Raw genomic sequence first — 22,636 nt, 5'->3', positions numbered from 1 at the left:
TTGAGGGTTTAAAGTTAGGGTTTTCTTTGCCTATGACAGGCCCTATTAATTGCTTTAAGGATAAGGACTAATCTTCATTTGATATCGGAAGTTTACTGGTAAATGGTAGACTTTTAAAAATAATTATCTGTTCAGGCCATCAAGGAAGCAAGCCTCTAGAAATTGTACCATTTGGTATGCTTTGGATTTTTATCCATTTCTGTTGCACTGAGTTATACACATCTTTCTTGAAGTGATAAATGTATTGACTGCTTTAGCTGGATCCTTCTCTAGGAAGGAGTGTTGACAGTTTTTAAAGAGGGCAGAGGTAAGAAGCATGTCCTCCTGGATGAGGTGGAACAGAGTTTGAGGGCTTTATAACATTTTGATGACGGTGGGCTGCACACCTCCTGTGGAAAATGAAATCTTAGCTAGTCTCTCTGGGTTTCTCAAATGATTCTATTTTCCAACCAAAGTAGCTTTGGTTTTCCTTGAGCTGTCCATGCTTTGTCCAAATTTTGATCTTTTACAGGCAACAGTCATATCTGCGAAGACTAACATTTGGGGTTGTGTGATGGTAGCTTCCCTTGGCCTCTGAATGAGGTACCTATCTAGGCAACAGAGACATGGGGATACTATGGGGTCTTGAAGGCTTTTGGAGAAGCCAAGCCCTCGTCGCTGTAACTTGGTGGTAGATTGCAGAGTGTGATGCGCTTCAGCTCCCTTGGGGTGTCTGTGGATTGAAGGAGCCACAGGTAGGTTGGTTTAGGTAGGTTGGTTTAGGTTTGACCTATCACTAAACATAGGGATTTAGTGAAAACAAAGACTTAAGAGTGCTATATAGTTTGAGACCTTACTTCACAAAGGCAGTAGCTTAACAGATGGGTTTAAGTGGCTGTTTTTTCTCTGTTCCCCCAAAAATACTGTCAAAAGAGTCAGTATACATACTAAAGACCCTGAAAGCAGAGGGAGGAAGAAATATCTTGACCCCTACTTCATGGTCAACAAATTACTTGAAGTTTTAATGTGTGGTAGTTTATGTTACTAAGTGAGTTATGAGAGTTATCTTCTAACTTCAAAAAAGTCTTTTTCATCAATTAGGTATTTGACATATTTAAAGGAATGTCACTGCCTTAGCAGTACTAATCAGAAAATGAATTTTTAATAGTGTTTCTCCTGAGAAAAATACCTTCTGGTAGAGTTGATTTAGGCTTCACAGCGGTGTGGCATGCCTGAAGAAAATCTCATGGTTTAGCATTCAGTGCAAATGACTAAACAAATTTTCTGTGCAATCACCCTCTTTTAGGCAGTGCTGTTGCCTAGGGAAATCTTACGCTGCCAAAGAACCTGTGTGCATCTGGGGAGGATGTGGTGTGATCTAACAAGCTGTAGCATTTGCCTCCAAACATGGAGCTTGGGGACTGGAGGTTTTTCTTCTGATGTGCAAGATGTTTCTTAGATGCTTGCTAGAAGGCTGCTCATAGGGGTCCTCTTCTGTGGTGACCTCACTGGAAACGTCCTCTGCTGGAATGTCCTCACTGGAAATGTCCTACTTTTTGTGGAGTGAGTAGGTTTTCTGTTGCCTTGTCTGGACTTTGTTCTGTCTGTGTTTCTGCAGCTGTTCCTAATCCATGCTTTTTTAGCTTAAATGCAGGTCTGAGTTCTTGAGCACCATGACCTCTGACCATCTGGGAATAAAATGTATTTCTTTGCATAATTTTTTTTCTTTTCCATCAGACTCAGCCTGTTCACAGCACAACTGCCTCGCTTCTCTACTGCTAACAAGATGAATTAATTGCACACCCAGAATTATTAGGGTTCAGTTGCATTCCTGCCACTGGGAACCAGGTGCTAACATTTAGCTTTATACCACACTGTATGGCCTGTGTTTCAAGACCAGTAGATAAGCTCAACAAATCAGAAGTCCCTGTGGGAGGTCTTTTAAACTTGTTCACATGTAATTTTTTTTGTTTCTGCTGGGGCTGTTGTAGGAAAGTCATTTGATGTTATCCTGTCTCAGCAGTATCCCAGGTGGTGTTCAGTCCCACTTCAGCCACTATGTCGGTAGCTTCTTTTAAATCTTTCCTTTACAAAGGAGCAGCAAAGTAATGCCATCTCAGTGTGGAAATCTCCTTCTTATACAAAATGGTAAGGAAAGACTGTGCACATGTCTCTTTTTTTTTTGCCTTTTCAGAGTTTTCTCTGTTCCTGGATGGGCAGCCTTTAGCCTGGCTGGAAGGAGTTTTGATCTACAGATAACTTTCCAAATCTAGGTTTGGTGTGGGTACATTGAGGTGTGTTGGAGCCTGATTTAAAGCAGATTTGGCTCCATTCTAGTCTGTGAATTAAACCAAGGGGTTCAGATTTTGCATCTGGAAGTATTGAGAAGCCTGGAGTTAGTATTATCTTTGAAGGGTCAGCAGAGAGTATCCAGTTTCATTTTCCTTTGTTCATGGTGTTCCAAAATAACCTTACAGAGTCACTTCTGTGGGAGGCCAGTCATGCTAAGCCATGCTACCTTCTTGAGTACGTGTGGTTTTCTGCTAAACTCTCCTTAGCAATAGTCACTACATTTAGTAGTTCCTTGTCCTTCATGTGTCTCCAGACAGAATGTGTGGATGAACGTGAACTTGCACAATTGTGTGTTTAATACACCTTTGCAACCTCCATGAGAATTTGCAGTTTGTGCTGTTTATTATCCAGAGGCAGAGTTGAAGGCACACGCTGGCTATTACTTGTGAGTCGAGAACTGATTCCCTCTCTGCTTCAAGAAAAATTTGGAAGAGCTTTGCTTGTGACTTTCCAAAACATATTTGAAACATAACTCAGTGGCAAGCTTTGTTTTGGAAATGGCCTCACTCCAGCAATGGTTTTGTCAAGTCTGTTTATCCCAATTCCTTCTCTGGCTTAATAGGCTGAGAAAGTAAAACTGTTACGTGGGTGGTTGAAAATGGTCCGTATGGATATTGCTGTAATTTGTGTTTCGTAAATAACGGTAGCTTGTGCATAAGCCTGTAATTGACTGAAAATGCATTAAAAGATAGCATGAAGGCATGTAAACTGCTGCTTAAAATCCATAGCGGAAGCTGGTTGGGAGGAGGGGGAGATTTCTCTGTGGGAGATGGGGAGGCAGGAGGCATGCAAACTCTGTGCAACATTAAACAGCACAGTTCAAATGTGCTAAAAGTTAATTTTCTTAAATGTTTTTTTGAAGAATGCAAAACTCCTTAAATACTGAAGAACAGAAAGCTAGCTTGTCTGCATTGGGACCAGGTGATGGATGCTAATAGCAATAGATTATTTCCAAATAGCTGTGGTGTTAATTGTGGCCTGTGTCTGAAAAAAAATCTGTGGCTGGTGAGTGGGAGGTGGAAGGGCAGGGGCAGGAGGGAGATTAAACCATCAAAATTCCAGAGAATTCAGTGTTTTGTGTAAGGAACACTTCTGGCCTCTACATGGCTGTACAGCCAGCAGTGTGGGAGCTAGTCTGGAAGGTCGTCTTGCTCCCAGAGCTGCTGAACTTGCCGCTGCTCAGAGCGCTCATATATAGTCATATCACTTAATTTGTTCTTAATTAGGCTCAACAATGTGAGCTGTGTGGTTTTGGTATCTAGTTCAGATAGGAGTGAAGCCAGGCATTAGAGCTGTTGTGGGCTATGAGCACATGTGGAGGAGGAGGGGGCTGAGTGGGGAGAGTGGTGCCTTTCAATAGGCAGGGGAAAAGGCTTCAAAATATTATTTAATAGAAACTAGTGGCTGACTATCCTGACTGACAGAGCTGTTGAACTGGGTCGAGAGGCAGCGGTCCGGCGGGAGCTGGTGTACCGCCCCTCCAGGAGTGCTGGGGCTGGAGCGAGGGGTGTCTGGCATCTCACCCACACAGGTGGACACTATCCAAAATAACTTTCATGCTGCCTTTGGCCAGGACATTTTTGTGCCTGGTCATTTGGGTTTGCTGAACTTCTCAAACTGAAGCATTGTGTATGCTTTGACTTTAGGTGTGCTAGTTGAAAGCGTGCAAGGGAAGGGCATCGAGCTGCTGGAGGGCAAGGCTCCTGGGAGGGCATGCAGAAGGAAGACAGACCTCAGGAAAGCCTGTTAACATTCCTGCACTAACTATCCTATTTGGAAAATGCTTTTTATTTGAAATTTTTTTACTCTTTTTGGTCAAAAGTCTGTAAATCTAGTTGTCCTTTAAATAAATGTTTTTATAATTCTCACCAGATTATCTGATACTTAAATTTGTTTGCAAGGTACTGCACTACAATCCAATAAACTTATTTTCTTATTACAAGAAGTCTTGTGTTTGCCAATTGGTCAAATATCATATTTAAAGAAACTGCAACATTTTTTTTTAAGCTATTTAAACTTTTGCTTTGGAGTTTGAAAGTAGTTTTTAGTCTTTTTTTTTTTTCCAGTCATTCTTCTATCCCCACATCTTCACCTCTGAAAAGACACAGTTGGAGCTAAACATCAGGAATATTCCCTCCTACACCTCCTACTGTCAAATTAAAATATCTGAGGGGAAGTTAAAATGTAATGTGATTTGCTTTTTGTTTTGTCATTTTAAGTTGAGTGCTAAGAGAATGACTTGAAGGTGGGTAAGATTTGTTGCTTTGTTGCGATTCCTTTGGAGGTGCTTTATTACTCAAGAAACGTTCATAAGAGATGCCTTGCTGTGTTGCCAAGGATGAGGAGTGATGCATTGTACAATTCAATTTAAAGCTTTTTGGTGAATCTCCTCTGGCCTGCTGCTGCCACTAGCTCTGATCTGGGGGCTGTGGTGGTTGCTTGCTTTGGTTATTACTGGATGATAGCTGTATCTCCAATGTGAGGAAAACCCTTGGGGAAAATGTAACCTTGTTGGGGCACCAGGGTCCCACAGTGAGTCGGAATGGGTGGAAACTGCCGCATTTACAGGACTGTTATTACTGAAGTCGCAGTTGGTGGTGTCGTCACAGACTACTGGTGATGAAATGATGGTTTCTTGGTAATTGCCATGCATTCTCCTGCTGGGAATAAAGGGCAAAATACAGCTTTTCTTGTCTTCTCTGGATAAGCAAATTTTTCAGAGCAATTTTTTTTTTTTTTTTACACCCCTTGGGTAAACCTCCATTTTTGGGGGAGGAAAGGGAGTAACCCCCCCCACTTTTCTGTGCTCCTTCAGTTGGGGGAGTGACTCAGTTTCACCCATACCTGTTGTGTACAGGTCATGGAGCAGTTCCTGGATGTTTGATACAAGCAGATGAACTTTCCAAGGATCCTGACCCACCGTAACCCAGATCCTTCTCGTCTTGGTGCTGACAGTAGTGGCAGGCGGTAGCTTTGCAGTCCAGATATGTGAATGAAATGGAGCCCTCCCCAAAATGGCCCATGGCCTTGATCATTTGTGATCTGGCTGTGCTTGCCAAGTGTAAAGTGCCTTTTTAAAATGAGCTTTTATCATTTGTGCTGAAAAAGGACTTCAAGGCTTCCTGTGCAGATAGGACTTTTGTGTTGTACATGGGATCTTTCCAGTCCCTAGTGAATAAACACAGCTGGCCATTTTGGGAAACGGACTTAACATCTTTGCATCAAAGCTGTACAAATAAGGCAGCAAGCTGTCCTGAATTATTAGGCAACATCTTCTGACTTTTACACTGACTTAGGAGCGATCAAATGAAAAAATGTATTTCTTATGAGGCTGCCTTCAGCCTGTGAAGGAGAAAATAAGTTTCCCCTCCTCCCCCCTTTGGAAACATGACTAGAACAGGCAGCCTTGATGACTTATCAATGTTGGATTATCACGCAATAATTTACTGGGCAGCCTTTTGCTGTCCAGAGCCGCCCACGGACACAAGTCAATGGTTCCTTTGTTCAGGAGTGCTGGAAGAATGCATGATCTAATGGGGTGGTGGGAGTTCGCCTTCATTCCAGCGTGCTCAAGGCTGCACTCATTTCCCCCAGTGTCCCAAACTCGTTTCCTTCCTCTGTCCCTGTCTTAGTACGGGCGCTCAGAAAAAGCAACCTGTGTTTATATCTCCGTCGAGCTTTCTTAAAATCCAGATGCCCATCTCTGGTGGAGCTCTGCATGCCAAAATCTTTGGTTTGGTGGAGCATGGTTTATGATGAGATTGTGTTAAAATCCTTCAGATGTTTCTTGTTCATGACGTACATGCCTGAATCTCTAGACTCTTTAGGTGAGGACAAGTAAACCTAAGGTTTATTATTACCAGTTTGTGTTCCCATAAGGGCCACCACTCAGCGTTTGAGAGCTGTCATCTGTGCTCCTGCGTGGAGTTATGTCCCCAATGAAGATCATCAGAAAATGAAAATCCTGCGTTTTCTTTTTTCAGACCCTGCATGTTCCATTTGCTTGTGCAATACTAGTGCTCTGATCTTCTTCCTCCTCCTCCACAAATTTTCCCAGAAAAGCTAGGGTGTAGTTGTAATAGACATTTGCTCTATAACTATAATAACTTCTTGCTTTCTGGCATAAGTTTGGCTTTTTCGTGCACATGTGATTCAAGCGACATAACTTAGTGCTTATGTGTTTTGCAGGTGTTGGACTGTTGCTGTTTAATAGAACTTTTTTATTCCAAAAGAGCAAATTGCTCAGGATGTTTCTCACTATCTTCCCCTCCTTAAAAACACTGTCCTGCTCTTGTTGCCCATGTGCATGCTAGAAAATCCTGTCCCGTTCCATGGGATGGGATAACTCATTCTCCTTAAATACTCCCCTCTCATCTGCAGCCCCTGTGCTCCAGGAGGGAAGCCTCCAGGGGAGTTTCTAGCATGGGAGACTGTACAAAATACTGCAGTAGCTGGGAACTTTGAGTGGTTGGTTGACTCAAGTAGCAGTGATCAGTCTTGAATGAGATCTTGCAAACTTGCTGGCCTCCATCTACTGATACCAATGTTCTGTCCCTTGCATTCTGCTGCTCATGTGAGGTTCCAGTATCTGTGCTACCCTTTGCATGTCATGGTAGCTAAGCGTGGAAGATGCTGCCTCCTGCTATGGTTGGTAGCTCTGTATTTGTCAGAGAGGAGGTGGAAGCATTTATGTCTTGAAGCAGCAGAATAAGTCTGTCTGCTTACAGCTGGTCCAGCATTGTGGTGGGGAGAGTTGAAGGTTCAAGAAGGGCAGAGTTGAGGTAGGAGTAAGGACAAGATGGGCAAATGGCCTGGGGCATGTTCCACTCAGTAAACTTGGAAAGCTGGCCTTTCTTCCTGGAAAATGGTAGGGAAACAGGTCAGATAGACCAAAAAGAAATGCCGATGGTAATGGCTTGCTCTCTGTCTTGTCACTGCAAAATGGAAATGAAATCCAATAAAAAAAGTAATATATATGCTGGTATTTTTTACTGTTTTGTTTTCAGTTCTTTTAACCTTTACTTAGAAATAGGTTGTCAGCAGGTATCTGTGTGAAAAAAGCTGCCTTGAAACAGGAGCCAACCAAAAGAGAAACAGAGCAAAGTTTAACCATTTCATTACTGCTCAGTGAATTTTGCTGAAAACAAATCTGCAAAGGCTTGGTTCTTTGCCCAATACAATCTTCTCGGGTGGATTTTTTTTTTTTCCCTGGGCAGTAAAACTCAGCGGCTGTTTTTTAAAGCTGATTGCTGGGAGGATCCACCAAGGGATCGCAAAGAGTGCAGAAGAGGTAGCATGGTTTCTTCCCACGTGCAGGGGATGCGGGTGGACCGATAATGAAGGAGATGAGTGTCTGGGCTTATCTCATCCAGGCATCTGCTCACAATTCGGTGCTTGTAGTCGGTGTGCCAGCTGGCAGGATGTTTTCCTGATGTAAATTATCCATCCGTTCTGAGGGGTCTGAATACAAGGAGGCCTTTTGTGTGTAGGGATGAATTCCTAACCTGGGGGGAAAGGGAGGAGTTTCTAAAGATCTAAATAGCATTTGCTTACATTTTTCTATCTTTATGGTTTTCAGCATGGTGCACTTCCTGGTGGACCTTGGGATGCAGAATTGGATGATAACCCTGCTGAGGAGTGGCTTTAATTGCTGATGATGTCTGGCAGCAGCGGTCAGCCTGACAACATGAGCAGGTTGCTGGGGGAAGCATCCCCTGCATCAAACAATGCTGAACGTTTCCAATGCCACTGCTGCCACCCCTGCAGGCACCCAGACTTGCTTGCTTGTTCCAGTCTGTAATTACATACTGTCTTGAAGGCTTATACATGTGCTTCCTTACTTTAGAGAATGATACTACAGGGTTTTCTACATCAGCCTGAATTACCAAAAGGGACTGGTTATTTTGTCACCTTGTCTCTTGCTGTTGAACAGCTTCATGCCTCAGAAAAGATGCAGTTTTAAAAGGTGAGGCCCATGGTTTTGAGCTGTGGATGCTTTAAAGGCATGTCAGGTTGCACTGGTCACTAATTACAGTTGTCTTTCTACTTTTATAACAACATCTAGGGTTCTTTCTGCAAAATATATCTGCCACTTCTCAGTACACAGATGGAAATATTATCTGGTACTTGACACTATCAGACACTTCTAAGCCATACTGAGATCAGAAGAATTACTAGCTTCTAGGAACAGGAGAACAATGACTTTTTGTCTTCCAAATGAAACGTTTAAAACTGTCTTTCACCTGGTTATTGCTGTTGCCATCTCTCAGTGTAATAGCAGCATATATTTATTTAGCCCTGCCAGACTTGAAAGCAACCTGGATGGCTTATCTTTGCTAGAAAAAGGCTCTGCAACCTTGAAGAGCCCTGCTAGCTGCCAGGCTGCTAAGCACAGCTTTTACGTTCAGCATGAACAGGGAGGAAACACATTTCAACACTGTGTCAGCTGGTCTTGGGTAAACTCTATTGTTCCAGCAGTATTTACCCACGGCAAGCTGATACTGCGCTAGTGCACAGCCGCTCTGTGTGCATTAACTGCATTCCTGTTTAATGCCATTAACAGGATTTCTCAAGTAGTTACGCTGCCAGCTGAAATAAGTGTCTTTTCACCTGGCTTGCTTGGTTGGGAGGGTTTCAAGTGCGTTTTCTTTGGCCCATGGTGTAAAACTGAAGATGAAAAAGGGAGGGTCCTTTCCATTTTAGCACAAAGGATTTCTATGGAAAATGCTTTCATGCTGCCCAGAATGCAGTTGGCATGTGTTGTGCCTTTTGCTGAGCTGGAATTTTTGCAAGGAGCTGTAGGAGACCTTGTCAGGGAACAGGGACCATAATCCAGTTACAGTGGAGAGGAAAAAAAAAAAAAAGTTCTTTTTTGGGATGTGTGGGCTGTGACCTGGCCTTTCTGCTAGAGCAGGAAGTTGTGTGTTTGTGGAGTGAGAGCATGCGCCTGGCCCCCTCTTCATTCCCAGGACTCCTTTGAAGCGTTTCCTCCCCAAAATCATCTTGATGAAGCCTGAGCACAGGGGTTTTGCTTCACGCTAGAGGAATGCATTACTAGTAGAGGAAAACTAACCCAAGTCAAAGTAGCAGGGTATTCTTGATAATTCAGTTGACACAATTTAATTGAATGATCTTCATGCTGTTGGCTCTGACTTTTTTTCCCCTCTTGACTCACGGAATGGCTGCTCTTGCCTGATGTCTTCACTATTTTCATGGGTGATGAAAATTACACAGAGAAATCCCACCAGGGAAGTGACTTTCAGCCTCGTATTTTGTTTTACCTAAGTGTGTGAGCTCAAAAAAAACTTTCTCATGAAGCTGATGATGACAGTTTTATTAGTGGTAAAACCATGATAGTAGTCTGGTTTTAGTTGCTGCCCATCCAGGTTGTTGGTGAAGTTCTTGGACTAGCAAGTTGCAGGTCAACACATATACTAGGGTCTTCCTGTGGGCAAATGAGGAGGCATTTGCTTCTGGGGCTCCTTGTCCTGAGTTTATTTACCATGGGCCTGAAAAACATACCTGTGCATGTCTGGCCTATTGGCTTGTGTCTGGTGTGCTCACCTTGAGTTTCTGTGTGTGCATGCTTTTCACCTCTGAAGCATACTTTGCCTTCAATGAGGAGCTCTCTTCTTGAGAAGAGACCATGTAGCAGGAGAAATGGGAAACTTGGGAGGGACTGATTTGTGTACCTGATATCTGCTTCTTGCCTTGCACTGAAAAATACTTATAAATAAATGGAAAGAGGATGAATCATCTCTTGTATTGGGCAGCAAGGGGGGGATAAGCATAAGCTGTGTTACAGTGTTAAGTGTTGATCCTTTGGAGTTTCTAGCCCTTGTGAAAGCAGTTTGGCATTAATAGTGTGATTGCTTCTTACTTGTCTTCTGTGTGTAAGAAGATCTTGTTAAATAACTTGACCCCAAACCAAAAATGAGCTAGTATTGAGTAAGAGCTGCAGATTGTGAATGTCTGGCTTCCAGAATTGCGCTTAGGTCATCTGTAACTTCATACATGATATAACAGTAAAGGGTATTTTGTGGGAAGTATTGGGGGGTTTGTATCTGTACAATGCCCCAGCTGTCTTGCATGTCACGCACAAATAGTACCTTTTTGGTAGGTTGGGGTATCAGAAGATTTCTTTGGCTTTAAACTCAAGATTGGTCTTTTTTTATCCTTGGGACATGCAGGTGTAAGTTTTTCAGGTGCCACATGTCTTGATTTTCACTTTAGTTTTTTTCTGGTATGTTGATTTCTGGTCCCTTCGTCATGCTTCTCCTGCTACTTTGGTGTTTCCAACAGCCAGAAAGGACAAAGGTTCCTCCCTCACGCTAGCCGGGCCCTGGCTGTGATATGCCTAACACAGCCTGGTGCCGGTGTAAACAGTGGGTGGCCTGTGAGGCAAGAACTGTGGTTCATGACCTGATTCATTGCAATCAGGTTTTGCATGTGTGCGTTGAGAGGCACACTGTTCTTGTTGCCTGGTGCCATCTGGTCTGCTTTAACTTGTGAAGTGAGCCACTCTTCAGCAGGTGCAAAGCCTCATGTTAAAGTTTAACATGGTGGAGTTAATTAATTTTGCAAGTTGAGATTAAATCTGCATGACTTCTACAGGCGGAGAAAACCTGTTTCTCAATCAGTTGAAAGTCTTCTAGTAGACTTTTTTTGGCCAACGAAGGGATTGGTGACGGCTGCAACCTCTGTATAGAGCAGTGTTTTCCTTGGAGGTGGTGGGAGCATAAAAGAGTGTGGCAGGGACTAAACACCCAAGGCTTTGTTCTCGACAAATCTCATGTCCTTTTAGCAAGTTCTCTACGTGCACCAGGGTGTCCTGATCATACAGTCTGCTTGCTGAGGTGGAGCAAGAACAGCTGGCGCACAGCTGTATGTCTCCTCCTGGGAATGTGCCCCTTGGCTGGCAGGGATTGCATAGGAAGGTGGCTGAAGCGTTCTGCTGTCCTTTTCTGCTAATGGGTTTTCTCAGGGGTGTGAGTCCCCTGGGCAGTTAGTTTATGTGCATGGGGGTAGATGCTCAAGTCACTGGAGAAGAATCCATGAGGGAGGATGATCTGCTAATTGCCACAGATCTGTTAGGACATGAACAGAGTGCAGGGAGGTGGATTTACATTTATCCTCCTAGGAGAGGGAGAACATGGCTGGCTTGTAAATCATTGTATGTTGATCTGAAAAGTGTCTTGGCAACTTCAATGATATGGTCTAGGAAACTTAAACCTTGTTTTGTCTTTCCCAGGGAATGAATAGAAGAGGGTGTACTCAGTAGTTCACTGCTGGAGGAAAGCTTCATGGGTAGTAGAAAGAGTTTGGGATATTGTCTATTTAGGGAGGAAGCAGAGGTACAAAACAGGGCTCTACAGTGTGACTCTTGCATCTCTGGTTAATACTGTTTCTCCCATACACGTATTTGGAAGAAATATTATCAAATGGCATGGTTAACTTGGACCTGGCTATAGATACAGACAAACTGTTTCTGGCTCTGATGTAATAACATATCATCTGTTAGGGTAAGGACACGCTTGGTGATGTCTGCAGAAGGGAATTGCAGCTTGTGAGATGTGTGTTTGGTTGCACAGATGTCTGTAGGTCTGTTTATCTACTCAGCCTGCCCTCGACTTCTGCCTTTGGTTCCTTCACCTTGTCTTTGCCAGGAGATGCAGTACGTAGGACTGGAGGTGATACTTCTGGTGCTGCTGGACACTGCTCATCCTGCTGGATGGTACTAGAGGAGATGTTTCCTCTAAAGAGAGAATTGCAGTGCAGCTCTTCCCATTCTTTTTGCTTTAAGTTGTTTGAGTGGGTCTCATGTCTGTCTTCTTTCATCCGCAGGAAAGGCCTTTGACATCACGTATGTGCGTCTGAAGTTTCACACCAGTCGGCCGGAGAGCTTTGCGATCTACAAACGCACCAGGGAAGACGGCCCGTGGGTGCCCTACCAGTATTACAGTGGCTCCTGTGAGAGCACGTATCACAAAGTCAATCGGGGCTTTATTCGGACTGGGGAGGATGAGCAGCAGGCACTCTGCACGGATGAGTTCAGTGACATCTCCCCTCTCACTGGGGGCAACGTGGCATTCTCAACACTAGAGGGGCGTCCCAGTGCCTATAACTTTGACAACAGCCCTGTGCTACAGGTGTGTGAACAGGACTAAGTCGGGTGGTCTGAGTTGAGTCTGTTTAGTTGTGGATGGTGGCTTTGTGCTGACTGGGGGCTGCACTACAGCCCTTATTCACACTGAAAGGCCCTTGCGCAGGTAAGTTGGGATGGACAATCCAAAGAGATGCTTTTGAAAGAAAAGTTGACTCTATTGTTAGTAAGTTTATGGTACAAAAAGCAGAATTGGTGTCATTAAGGATGATTTGTCATTAGGCATCATGGAAGTCTTTAGAGGATGGATGCAAATCTCTGCTGCCTTAGAAAGCAGCTGTGGGTATTTTGCTGTTGTTTCCAATATAAAGGCAGAGGAAGGTAAAGCCTAAGTCAAATGAATATTTGAGGCATCTGCATTTATATTTTGAGCACAAAAATTTAAGAAATGTGAGGTTATTCTAAACAAATAAAGGATTATTGGAAACTCTAACGTGTTCTTTTACGTGTGTGTTAGGATGGGGGAGCTTAATTTTATCCACAGCATTTGGTTTCTCTTACAAGTGGCTTAGGGACAGGGTTCGGTCAGGGTTGTTGTGTTTTTTTTTTTTTTTTGCTGTTGCCATTTATAATGCCCATTGGGCAGTGGTCAGGAGCGTACTGGGAGCACCAGTTTGTCCAGTTCACTTGCCACTTTCTGTATGCTGTTTGATTTCTCCAGCTTATATTGCAACAAGGGGCTAAAGCTGTGGGGTTTGCCCCATCGGGGCTAATCTCCTTGCTTTCAGAGCTGTGATTGCCACTTCTTCCTTTTCCTCTTAGAGTAGCAGGAGCAGACTGAGACATGATTCCCCAGCCAGCAGGCAGGAAAGCAGAATCTAGCGGGGCTTGCTTCTGCAAATGAAAATAAAGATTAATGGGAAAGGGGGAAGAACTCCTGAAATGGAAAAGAACCAATTTGGCCACCTTGTTGGTGTAGCTAGCCCTTGCAGAGAACAGGGTCTAATCATTAAGGTGAACAGAGATTTCAAGTTAGTGATATATGGCACATAGTTTTCTGATAAACTTCTCTGTGTAAGGAATAGCCAGTTTCCTAAAATATATCTAAACCTCTGGTGTTGCTTTTTGGAACTGAAGTAAATGTCTATTTTGTGCTCAGCATTTCCATGTGTTTATGCCAGTGTTTGTAATTCAGCAAATCTTCTTACTGTACTGGCTAAGCAGTAATGCGGCTGCAGTGCGGTTGTACATACAATGGTGTTTTTCCTGTTTTTGTGGTATTGGAAGGAAAACGGCATTGCAAAAGCTGTAATAAAAACAAGGAGGTACTAATGACAGTCACTGGCTGAAGGTGATGTGAAATTTGGAGATGGCCTACATTTGCTGGCTGTTGCTGGAGGAGGGTAGGGTAGTGTGTTGAAGATGCTGTGAAAATATTATGAAAAGCTCTTGTGTTGTAAGTCAGATCTGCCTGTCTGTTTTTCTTCCTCAGCCTCCCCCAGCCTCATTCCTCTGTCTGTCTGTGTCTTTGTCTGGTGGGATATGTCTGCAGACAAGTGTTCCCTAAAGCTTTTCCCATTGGTGCTGTATAGCTTTGCAGGAAAACTGCAGTCAGATAACATACAATCAGCAAGCTGGCGTAATTGCCTGCACTGCACTTTTTGCTGGAGAGGTTACCCACCGCTTCCCAGCTGAGAGCAGTCAAGATGCGAAGAGGCATTGGAAAGGGTACCTGGAGAGGAGCAGGGTCCAGAAAACACATGCGAACCAAGAGGATGCGGCGTAAGGCTTCTTGGGCAGGGATGTGTGAGCTTCTGAGGTGCAGAGGGGAAAATGATGAGGAAGGAGCTTGCTGATTGATGAGTGGCTTTGTAAATATGACTGCTAATGACACAGTGCTGGTGTGCTCGAGGGGGATGTTTGATACTTAATTTGATGGGATTTCTGTCTGCTCTAGGAATGGGTGACGGCTACAGATATTAGAGTGACACTCAATCGTCTGAACACATTTGGAGATGAAGTTTTCAATGACCCAAAAGTTCTCAAGTCTTATTACTATGCGATTTCTGATTTTGCTGTGGGTGGTAGGTGAGTAGACAATAAACCTCTGTACTTACTTAAAGCTTTTGGTTAGGATTACTTGAGTGCTTTAAAGATTTTGATTATACTCACATGGTACCATTAGGCTCTGGTCTTTATTGACTATCCTAAACCAAAAATGCAGTGGAATGAATCTTATGAAGCTTGCAAATGCTGTGTATCATCTCTTGTGGTTATAATTTCAGGGCAGACAGAGATCAAGGTTGGTTTTTTTTGTGGGGGGGTTCTTCCCCTCCCACCCCCCGGCCTTGATTAGATCAAATGTTAAGTGATTTGGGAGGGCAGAGGGTGAAAAGAGTGACAAAAATGTAAAACTAAGAAAAAAAAAAAAACCACAACTTTTTTCTACCCCGTGCTTTGTGTGTTTTTTAATGTGGCGTTAATTGTTTTCTGCCTATATCTGTAGCCTAGAATAACAGTAAGTAGAAAATCTTAATGTCTCTGCTTCACATGTATTTTGGGAGCTATCTTCTGTGAAGATCTGAAGCATTGTACAATACTGTGGCTATCCTTTCCTTCTGCCAAAGTGTATTGCAGAATGCTTAAATCTTAAGCTGTAGACAATAAAATGTTTTCATAAACAGAGCTGAGACCAGTGCAGTGTTTTGGACTGTTTGCAGAGAGCAGTCCTGAGACAGGGATTTGACAACATGGGGATTTGCATTGGCTGCGCCACCAGTCTGTGGAGGTCCCTGGGCTTCTGTATTAGTCACCTTTGTGCTATTTAATTTTTTACTGATAGAAACGCATGGCCAGCATGCATGCCTTTTCCTGGACTCTCATGAGAGAGAAGCTATGGAGAATATACTAACCTGAAGCCAACAAAATCTTTGCTTCTCCTACTCAGCTTAGTCTGTTTTAGTGACAGACTGCGAAGGATTAGTTAACATTCTCATGTTTCTAAATACCTACCTCGTGCATGCTACACCTATTTATTTCATAGAATGGTTTGGGTTGGAAGGGACCTTCAAAGGTCATCCAGTCCACCCCCCGCTGCCATGGCTAGGGGCATCTTTCACTAGATCAGGTTGCTCAAAGCCCCGTCCAACCTGACCTTGAACACTTCCAATGATGGGGCATCCACAACTTCTCTGGGCAACCTGTTCCAGTGTCTCACCATCCTCATTGTTTTTAAAAAAAAAAAATTCTTCCTTATGTCCAATCTAAACCTACTCTCTTTCAGTTTAAAATCATTGCCCCTTGTTCTGTCACTACAGGCCCTGGTAAAAAGTCTCTCTCTAAACCCCCTTTAGATATTGAAAGACCTCAGTAAGTCTTCTCTTCTCCAGGCTGAACAACAGCAGTTGTGTTCTCAATTTTGTTGCGACTGTCTACCTTTGAATTTGTCTCATCTCACATTTTTCAAATCTGGGCTTTGGTTTTGGGATTGCTCTGTGAGTGACCTGTATCGCTGGAGTTTAAATACCTGTTTCTTGTCTCTTGTTAACTAGATGCAAATGTAACGGGCATGCAAGCGAGTGCGTGAAGAACGAGCTTGGGAAGCTGGTCTGCAACTGCAAACACAACACCTTTGGGGTCGACTGTGAAAAATGTCTTCCTTTCTTCAATGACCGTCCGTGGAGGAGAGCGACAGCAGAAAGTGCCAATGAATGCTTGCGTATGTGTGGCCACGCTTGAGGGGAAAACCTGTCAGAGGTTGGGTCCCCTGCCTCTGTTGGCATGCAGAAGCTGGCCCTGTGTGGTTTTAAGTTGTCTCAGTTGCAGTTAGCCAGCGTTAAGCACAGTTTTGGTGGTGTTCAGCAGAGATTTTGTGGGGCTGCTGATCATTCCACTCCTATCCTGTAGGAGTATTCTGGTAGATCCCTAGCAAGGGGCATCTCCTTTCTGGAGAAGGATGAGGAGTGACCTTTAGGAAAGGTGTGCTGCAAAAATGTACAGGCTTATACTTTATGGGACCCATAGAAAAAATCTGTATTTAGTATGCTGGAGTATAACTGCCCTTTAAAAAGCTCCTCATTTAGCATCTGCTCACTTCCTCTTGTATTGGGGTTATTGGTTTTTACAGTTACTTGTTGACTATTTAATCCAATTTCAAGGCTGTTGCAACAGTTCTGGACTGCAAATGCAGATCTCTGACAGAATGCCAATTTATTTTGCTTGGTTTTGTGTCGCAGACCACAGCTCCTGGTAGTTTACTTTATGGGGAAGCTTTTTTTCAGACAGAAAAGCCTTCTTCCTGTCTGACCTGTGTGTGTGTTGATCGGTCCCAGCTGTCTGGTCAAGATGTGTGGCTTCCCTTGACAGGCTGGTGAAACCTGGGTCTCCTGCTCCCTAGACAGAGGGGATTTGTAATCCAGGAGAGAAACTCTCCTTATAGCATGGAGTCAGGCTTGCGGTTGTCTTATCATGCTTGTTTGCATGATTGAGATTGGTGTTGCTGTGTGGGAGGGTGGCATTTCAGCTGCAAATGGCAGCCCAGCATGGAAGGGAATAGGTTAGAAAATGCTGGTTTTCTTCTGGATGTAGATGAGAGTGGTCTTGGAGCCTGTTTCATTGTTACAGCCCTGCTGCCCCCTCCCTGTGTTTAACCACCACAAAAACATGCTTCCCCTTTTTCTTCTCACTGATGCACAAATGCCCTAGGGAGTCTCTGCATGGGTCTTGGGATGGTCAAAGGCTCCTACTTCAGCTCCCCTACAACTTGATATCGAACTTTGCATAGTGGGTTTTGTGACTGTCTGGGTTGGATGGTCACACATGCCGTTCACTGATGGTACCCTTGCCTTTGCAGCTTGCGACTGCAATGGGAGGTCACAGGAGTGCTACTTCGACCCTGAGCTGTACCGCTCGACAGGCCATGGGGGCCACTGCATGGGCTGCTCGGATAACACCGATGGTGCCCACTGCGAAAGGTGCAGGGACAGCTTCTATCGCCTGGGGAGCGAGGAGGGATGTCTGCCCTGCAGCTGCAACCCAGTTGGTAAGTAGTAGCAGCAAACGTTTCTGCTTGCCAATTTCCATGCACAAAAACTAACTCTTCTCTTGATTATGCAGCTAATTGCAAACTACAGGGTAAAAAGAGGGGTTTTTTGTTTGTTTTTCTTTTTTTTTTTTTTTCCTTCCCATGTAAGAAATGGTTTTTGGGTTGTATTTTGGTGTAAATTATCCTTGGATCTAATTGGGGTGGGGGTGGCATGGGCAGATGGTTCACCTCTGCAGCATTTACTCCTTCAAATGTGTTCTGAAGTAGATTTTACTTTGGTGGTTTGGTTTTGTTTGTTCCCCCTCCCCCCCACTGCGTATGTGTTACCCTGGACACTCCCAGTACTAAAGAGCTTATTTAAGTTCTTAATAAACAAGATGATGTGAGTGGATATTTCTGGAAGTTGTTCATACTGAAGAATTGTAGTGAACTTCAGCTGCATCAATTTCTCCTACTGAGTATCCAAGCACTATAAGTACAAACTAGTGAAACCTTAAACACAGAAGGGGATGGGAGTGAGAAAGAGCAAAGTAAACTCAAAATATGTAGTTAAACTCCTTTTTAAAGAAAAAAAAACCACCCCCCCCCTCCAGCCCCCCCCCCCCCGCCCCCCCCCAAACAAAACCCAAAACCAAACAAACCAGAAAAAATTCTGGCAGGAGAGCAAATCTTTTGTTGTCAAGGGAACTACTTGACCCGTATGGAGCGACCCCAGTACTACACCAGCCCACAGCAAATAAAGGGGAAGGAGACAAAAGGCTAACAGATAGTAAGATATGATGTGAAGTTCCAAAATAGAGTAGCTGGAATAAGTAATTGCTTGCAGCATGCCCTAAAAGCAGCCAGCGAGAGGTCTGCCAGGGTACATCCCCTATCTAATTTGGTCAGAGAGTTGTACAGTTGTGAAATTTTTGACCAAGAAAGGCCTCTTTCTTCCTCTATCTGCCCTCCCAGGTCCTTGTGTCGGACCCTCTTTTAAGAGGCGTGAGGGTTGGTGTGAGCTGAGATGGTCAAGAAGAGGCAGGGAGGTATCTTCTCAGGTCTTTAAGGACAAATTTCAAAGGGCTTTGTAACTTAGCCATCAGCTTGTATCCCGTGGCATACTGGCACCCAGGGTGTATTTGAAGCCCCTGGTTTGGTTTAGATTGCTGTTTTTTGTCTGAGTGCTGTTTTTTCCTAAATAATCATGAGTGAGACTGCAAAGACGATTTGAACTTTGGCTGTATATGGTAAAGGCTTTGTGAGTTCTTCTGTCCTGTCCAGTCTAATCATCTTATACCTCTTTACTTTGCTATAATCTTCTGGTGTGGACTGAAGTGGAAAGAAGCAACTATTTCTGTATATTAAAATAATTTTATCCTGGTAGTTAACTCTTACAGTGCTGACCACTCCTAGTCTGCTAGCTACACTGGTGCGTGGGAGAAAGCATTTTGTCCACCGCAGATTAAAGAAGCCTACTGCTGCTTTTTGTGCAAGTCTGCTTGAACAGAGCAGTATTGAGGAAGATGTCCTGCCAAAAATGAGAGTTTTGCTGAAGAGTTTGTTAGGGTTAATAGTGGCACGTGCAGCCTTGTTCTGAGGCGGCACTTTAGTCTTTAAATCCAACTTGGGAATCAAGGGAGGAAATTGAAGTGTGAAAGGGAGATGTCAGGATATCCCCTGGCAAAGGGGAGGTGGTGATCAGGGAGAACACAAGGGATTCAGGGAATAAAATCTTGGAAATGGCGCATTGCAAGGTAAAACAGGCATGGAATTAGAGGCATGCAAAGGTAACATTGAGAATGAAACAGCAATAAGGATGAGAATGCAAGTTGAAGTTAAAATTACATTTATATATAAAAAGGTTGGTTGGTAGGAATACTTAACACTGAATATAGTTTGGAAGACTAGATAACGATTCACCTCTGTAGAGCTGCTAGGGGAAGAATCCCCGTGAGCTAGAGGCAGTCTTTAGGTAAGCTGTCACTCATCAGCTTGAAGCTATGCTTCCCACCTACTTTTGCCATATTTCTTGCCCATTTTGTAAAGTTGAAAAAATGGCAGGCCAATAGAGTTGGGTGGGTCTGCTGAGGTGCCTGTCCCTGCTCTCCCTGCAGGCTCCCTCAGCACGCAGTGTGACAGCTACGGCCAGTGCAGCTGCAAACCTGGTGTGACGGGTGAGAAGTGCGACCGGTGCCAGCCAGGTTTCCACTCTCTCTCCGAAGCTGGGTGCAGGTAAGGGGTACTGCTGCTCTCTAAAAGAAAAACTAGGTGCCTTTTTAAAGCTTTCTCTGTGTGGCTCTTAATGAGTTATGCTCTCTCCTGGCTCTTTCAGGCCCTGTTCTTGCGATCTGGCTGGCAGCACAGGGGAATGCAACGTTGAGACAGGACGGTGTACGTGCAAGGACAATGTTGAAGGCTTCCACTGCAAGAGGTGAGTTTCTTTTCCCATGGCTTTGTTTCAAGAATGAGAAACATTTGAGCGATGGCCTGAGGTAAGCATCAGGGAAATTAATTCTCTTTCCTTCACATCTTCAGATGCAAACCTGGATTTTTCCATCTGGATTTCTCCAATCCAAGGGGCTGTACCCCCTGCTTCTGTTTTGGCCACTCTTCAGTCTGCACCAATGCCGTTGGCTACAGTATCTACAGCATCACCTCCAGATTCCAGTCTGGTAAAATGGAGCCTTCCTTTTGTATCTCGGGTTGGGCTGTAGACTCAAGTCCAGAAGCGATTAAAAAAAAAAAACCCTGCTCCTTCCTCACTGTGCAAGATCACAAACCTTAGGCAGGCAGGTCCAGGATCCCTCTTAGAAGTGCTGAGTTATTGCTGAAGTTACTGGGAGCTTCCCAGTCAGCAGCTCATTTGTTCAGCTAGGGAGGAATGAATTCACAGCTCTGGTCTCAGGCACCCAGTGCAGGTGCAAGCAGGAACTGTAAATGTAAACCTTTTGTAGATTGAGAGAGGTGCTGGCAAGGGGGCATTTTCTTAATTTTAGAACCATATTGGGAGTTTCTAATTGAGAGAATTAGAATCACTTCAGATTTGGGGTTTACAAGGCTCTGAATAAAACACAGTTGTGTTTCCAATGGGTCTGTAAGCTCAGGAGAAATCGTTTTTCATACGGTCAGTTTCCTGCGTATGCATGTTTTCATGCTGCATAGTCTGAAAAGAACACCTTTTTAATTAAAATTCCACTGGAGAACAGTTCGTTTGAAGGCTGAAATTCACATTAATTCATAGGAGACTGCAGGTTTTTCCATCCCTGCCTAAGCTCTTTAGAAAAGAAGATTTTGAACAAGTAGTTGTCATAGGGTTCAAAGTTCAGAGGGTTCAAGTCAGCACTTGAGTTACAGGCTTAAATTGGAAAGATGTTTGCTATCTATGTTCTTCTGCACAGCTACTTTCTAAAGTCTGTTAGTGCCAGTGTACAGACTATAGATTAGTTGTATATGAGCAGTGTGCGGTATGACATGAGAAGTGTGTGCAAAGCTATGTCCTCAAAGGGCATTAATTCTTGCATATTTGATTTTTCAGGAGAGGATGAGTGGCGTGCTGAGCAGCGCGATGGCTCAGAAGCCTTACTCCAGTGGAGTGCGGAGACCCAGGATATCTCTGTTACCTCGGACAGCTACTTCCCCATGTATTTTGTTGCACCAGGTAGGTCATTTGAGAAGCAAGGCTTCCTGTGCTACTTTGCCCTTTCTGTTCTGTCCCCTAACTGTAAAGATTTCTTCCCCTTTCAGGCAAGTTCTTGGGCAACCAGGTTTTGAGTTATGGGCAAAACCTGACCTTCTCCTTCCGCGTGGACAGACAGGATGCGCGCCTCTCTGCAGAGGACCTGGTGCTGGAAGGGGCTGGGCTGAGAGTGTCAGTACCGCTCATTGCTCAGGGCAACCCCTACCCCAGTGAGAGCACACTGATCTACATCTTCAGGTGAGAGGACCCTCCAGGTGTGGTGGGAGCAGCTGGGACCCTAGCCTGTGGTGCCCCTGGCCCCTGAGCTCTTAAGAAAACAAACAGCATTAATTTTAGCTCAGAAGAGCGGTCTTATCAGGTTAATTTGAAGCTTGCTGTCTAGCAGCATTGCATAAGCATGTGTGAAGTATGTTGCAAGAGCATACCACTGTTGGAAAGGGTGCTTTAAAAGGGCACAGCTATTAGCATCTGAAAGCTTTGCTGATGATGCATGGCTTTTCTCTGTAGGCTTCATGAGGCTACAGATTACCCATGGAGGCCTGCTCTTACAGCATTTGACTTCCAGAAGCTTCTCCATAACTTGACTTCCATCAAGATCCGTGGGACGTACAGCGAGAGAAGTAAGTTGCTGGGCAGACCCATTCATCTAGTGCTTGGGTTGCTTTATTGTAGGGCCCAGTCATAAATAGCTGTGGCAGGTTATTTGGCAAAGCCCATGTCGATTGCTTTTCCTGCAGTCTTCCTGTGTAACAGCTTCTCCTGGGCCTCCTGGAGAAGAGTTGGGGGAGAAGGGTGCTGCCTTTGAGAGTCTGGAAGCTGAGCACCTGCTGATTCTTTGCTTCTAAACATGGGGGTTTTGCTGTGTTGCACAGTTAATGTCTTCCACGTTGGTAGAAATACATAGCACAGAGTCCTGAAGGACACAGTAGGAGAGAGGTAGGGAGTTTACAGCATTTGGCCTCAGTTTCTGTTACACTGGGAATGGTTACATCCCCCTCTGTTTCCTGGTCTTGCCTTGGCATGACAAATGGGAAGGACAAGGTCTCGAAAGTGCTGCCTGTGCTGAACTTGAGTGAAAGTTTCCTGTAATCAGGGCTTATAAAAATGGGGCACAAATTACGAGCAAAAATATTGGCTATATATTTGGTATTGTCATGTGAAGAATTTTTGCAGAAAGATGCAAAAGATGAATTTGCATTTGGGGAAGGTGGGAAAGCTGCAAGTGTTTTCAGTAGAGGTGGCTCGTAAAGAGGAATTGTGGGGTTGTGAAATGGAGGGGAGGAAAGGTGTGGAACAAGCTATCCCAAGTGCTGTAGCTGCCGCTAATATGCAGGAGCCAAGGCTCTGCTTAGTGCTCTGGAGCTGCTGCACTGGTACAAACACACTGCTGTGACTTAAAAAGCAGCTGTCCTGTGTCCGGGTGCAGTTCTGCTCCAGAGAAGGGGCTGGGTGGAGAGGGGAGAACTTTCAAATGCCAGAC

The 22,636-nt window shown here is 44.3% G+C and overlaps 1 protein-coding gene across 1 annotated transcript in view; it reads left to right on the top strand.

The window, feature by feature from the left end:
- The window catches only part of LAMC1 (laminin subunit gamma 1), a 67,270-nt gene that overhangs the window by 32,237 nt on the left and 12,397 nt on the right, over nucleotides 1–22,636 (top strand). The window contains exons 2-11 of the mRNA XM_075711481.1: nucleotides 12,175–12,479; nucleotides 14,391–14,521; nucleotides 15,985–16,151; nucleotides 17,286–17,474; nucleotides 19,574–19,691; nucleotides 19,792–19,890; nucleotides 19,995–20,131; nucleotides 20,995–21,117; nucleotides 21,204–21,393; nucleotides 21,664–21,776. Of these exons, the coding sequence (XP_075567596.1) occupies nucleotides 12,175–12,479; nucleotides 14,391–14,521; nucleotides 15,985–16,151; nucleotides 17,286–17,474; nucleotides 19,574–19,691; nucleotides 19,792–19,890; nucleotides 19,995–20,131; nucleotides 20,995–21,117; nucleotides 21,204–21,393; nucleotides 21,664–21,776 (1,572 nt within the window). The remainder of the gene's footprint in view (nucleotides 1–12,174; nucleotides 12,480–14,390; nucleotides 14,522–15,984; nucleotides 16,152–17,285; nucleotides 17,475–19,573; nucleotides 19,692–19,791; nucleotides 19,891–19,994; nucleotides 20,132–20,994; nucleotides 21,118–21,203; nucleotides 21,394–21,663; nucleotides 21,777–22,636) is intronic.

The sequence above is a fragment of the Pelecanus crispus genome, chromosome 5, assembly GCF_030463565.1.
Source record: "Pelecanus crispus isolate bPelCri1 chromosome 5, bPelCri1.pri, whole genome shotgun sequence".
NCBI classification, from domain to species: domain Eukaryota; kingdom Metazoa; phylum Chordata; class Aves; order Pelecaniformes; family Pelecanidae; genus Pelecanus; species Pelecanus crispus.
The sequence above is the reverse complement of the archived record's forward strand: the minus strand, read 5'-3'. Positions and strand labels throughout refer to the sequence as shown.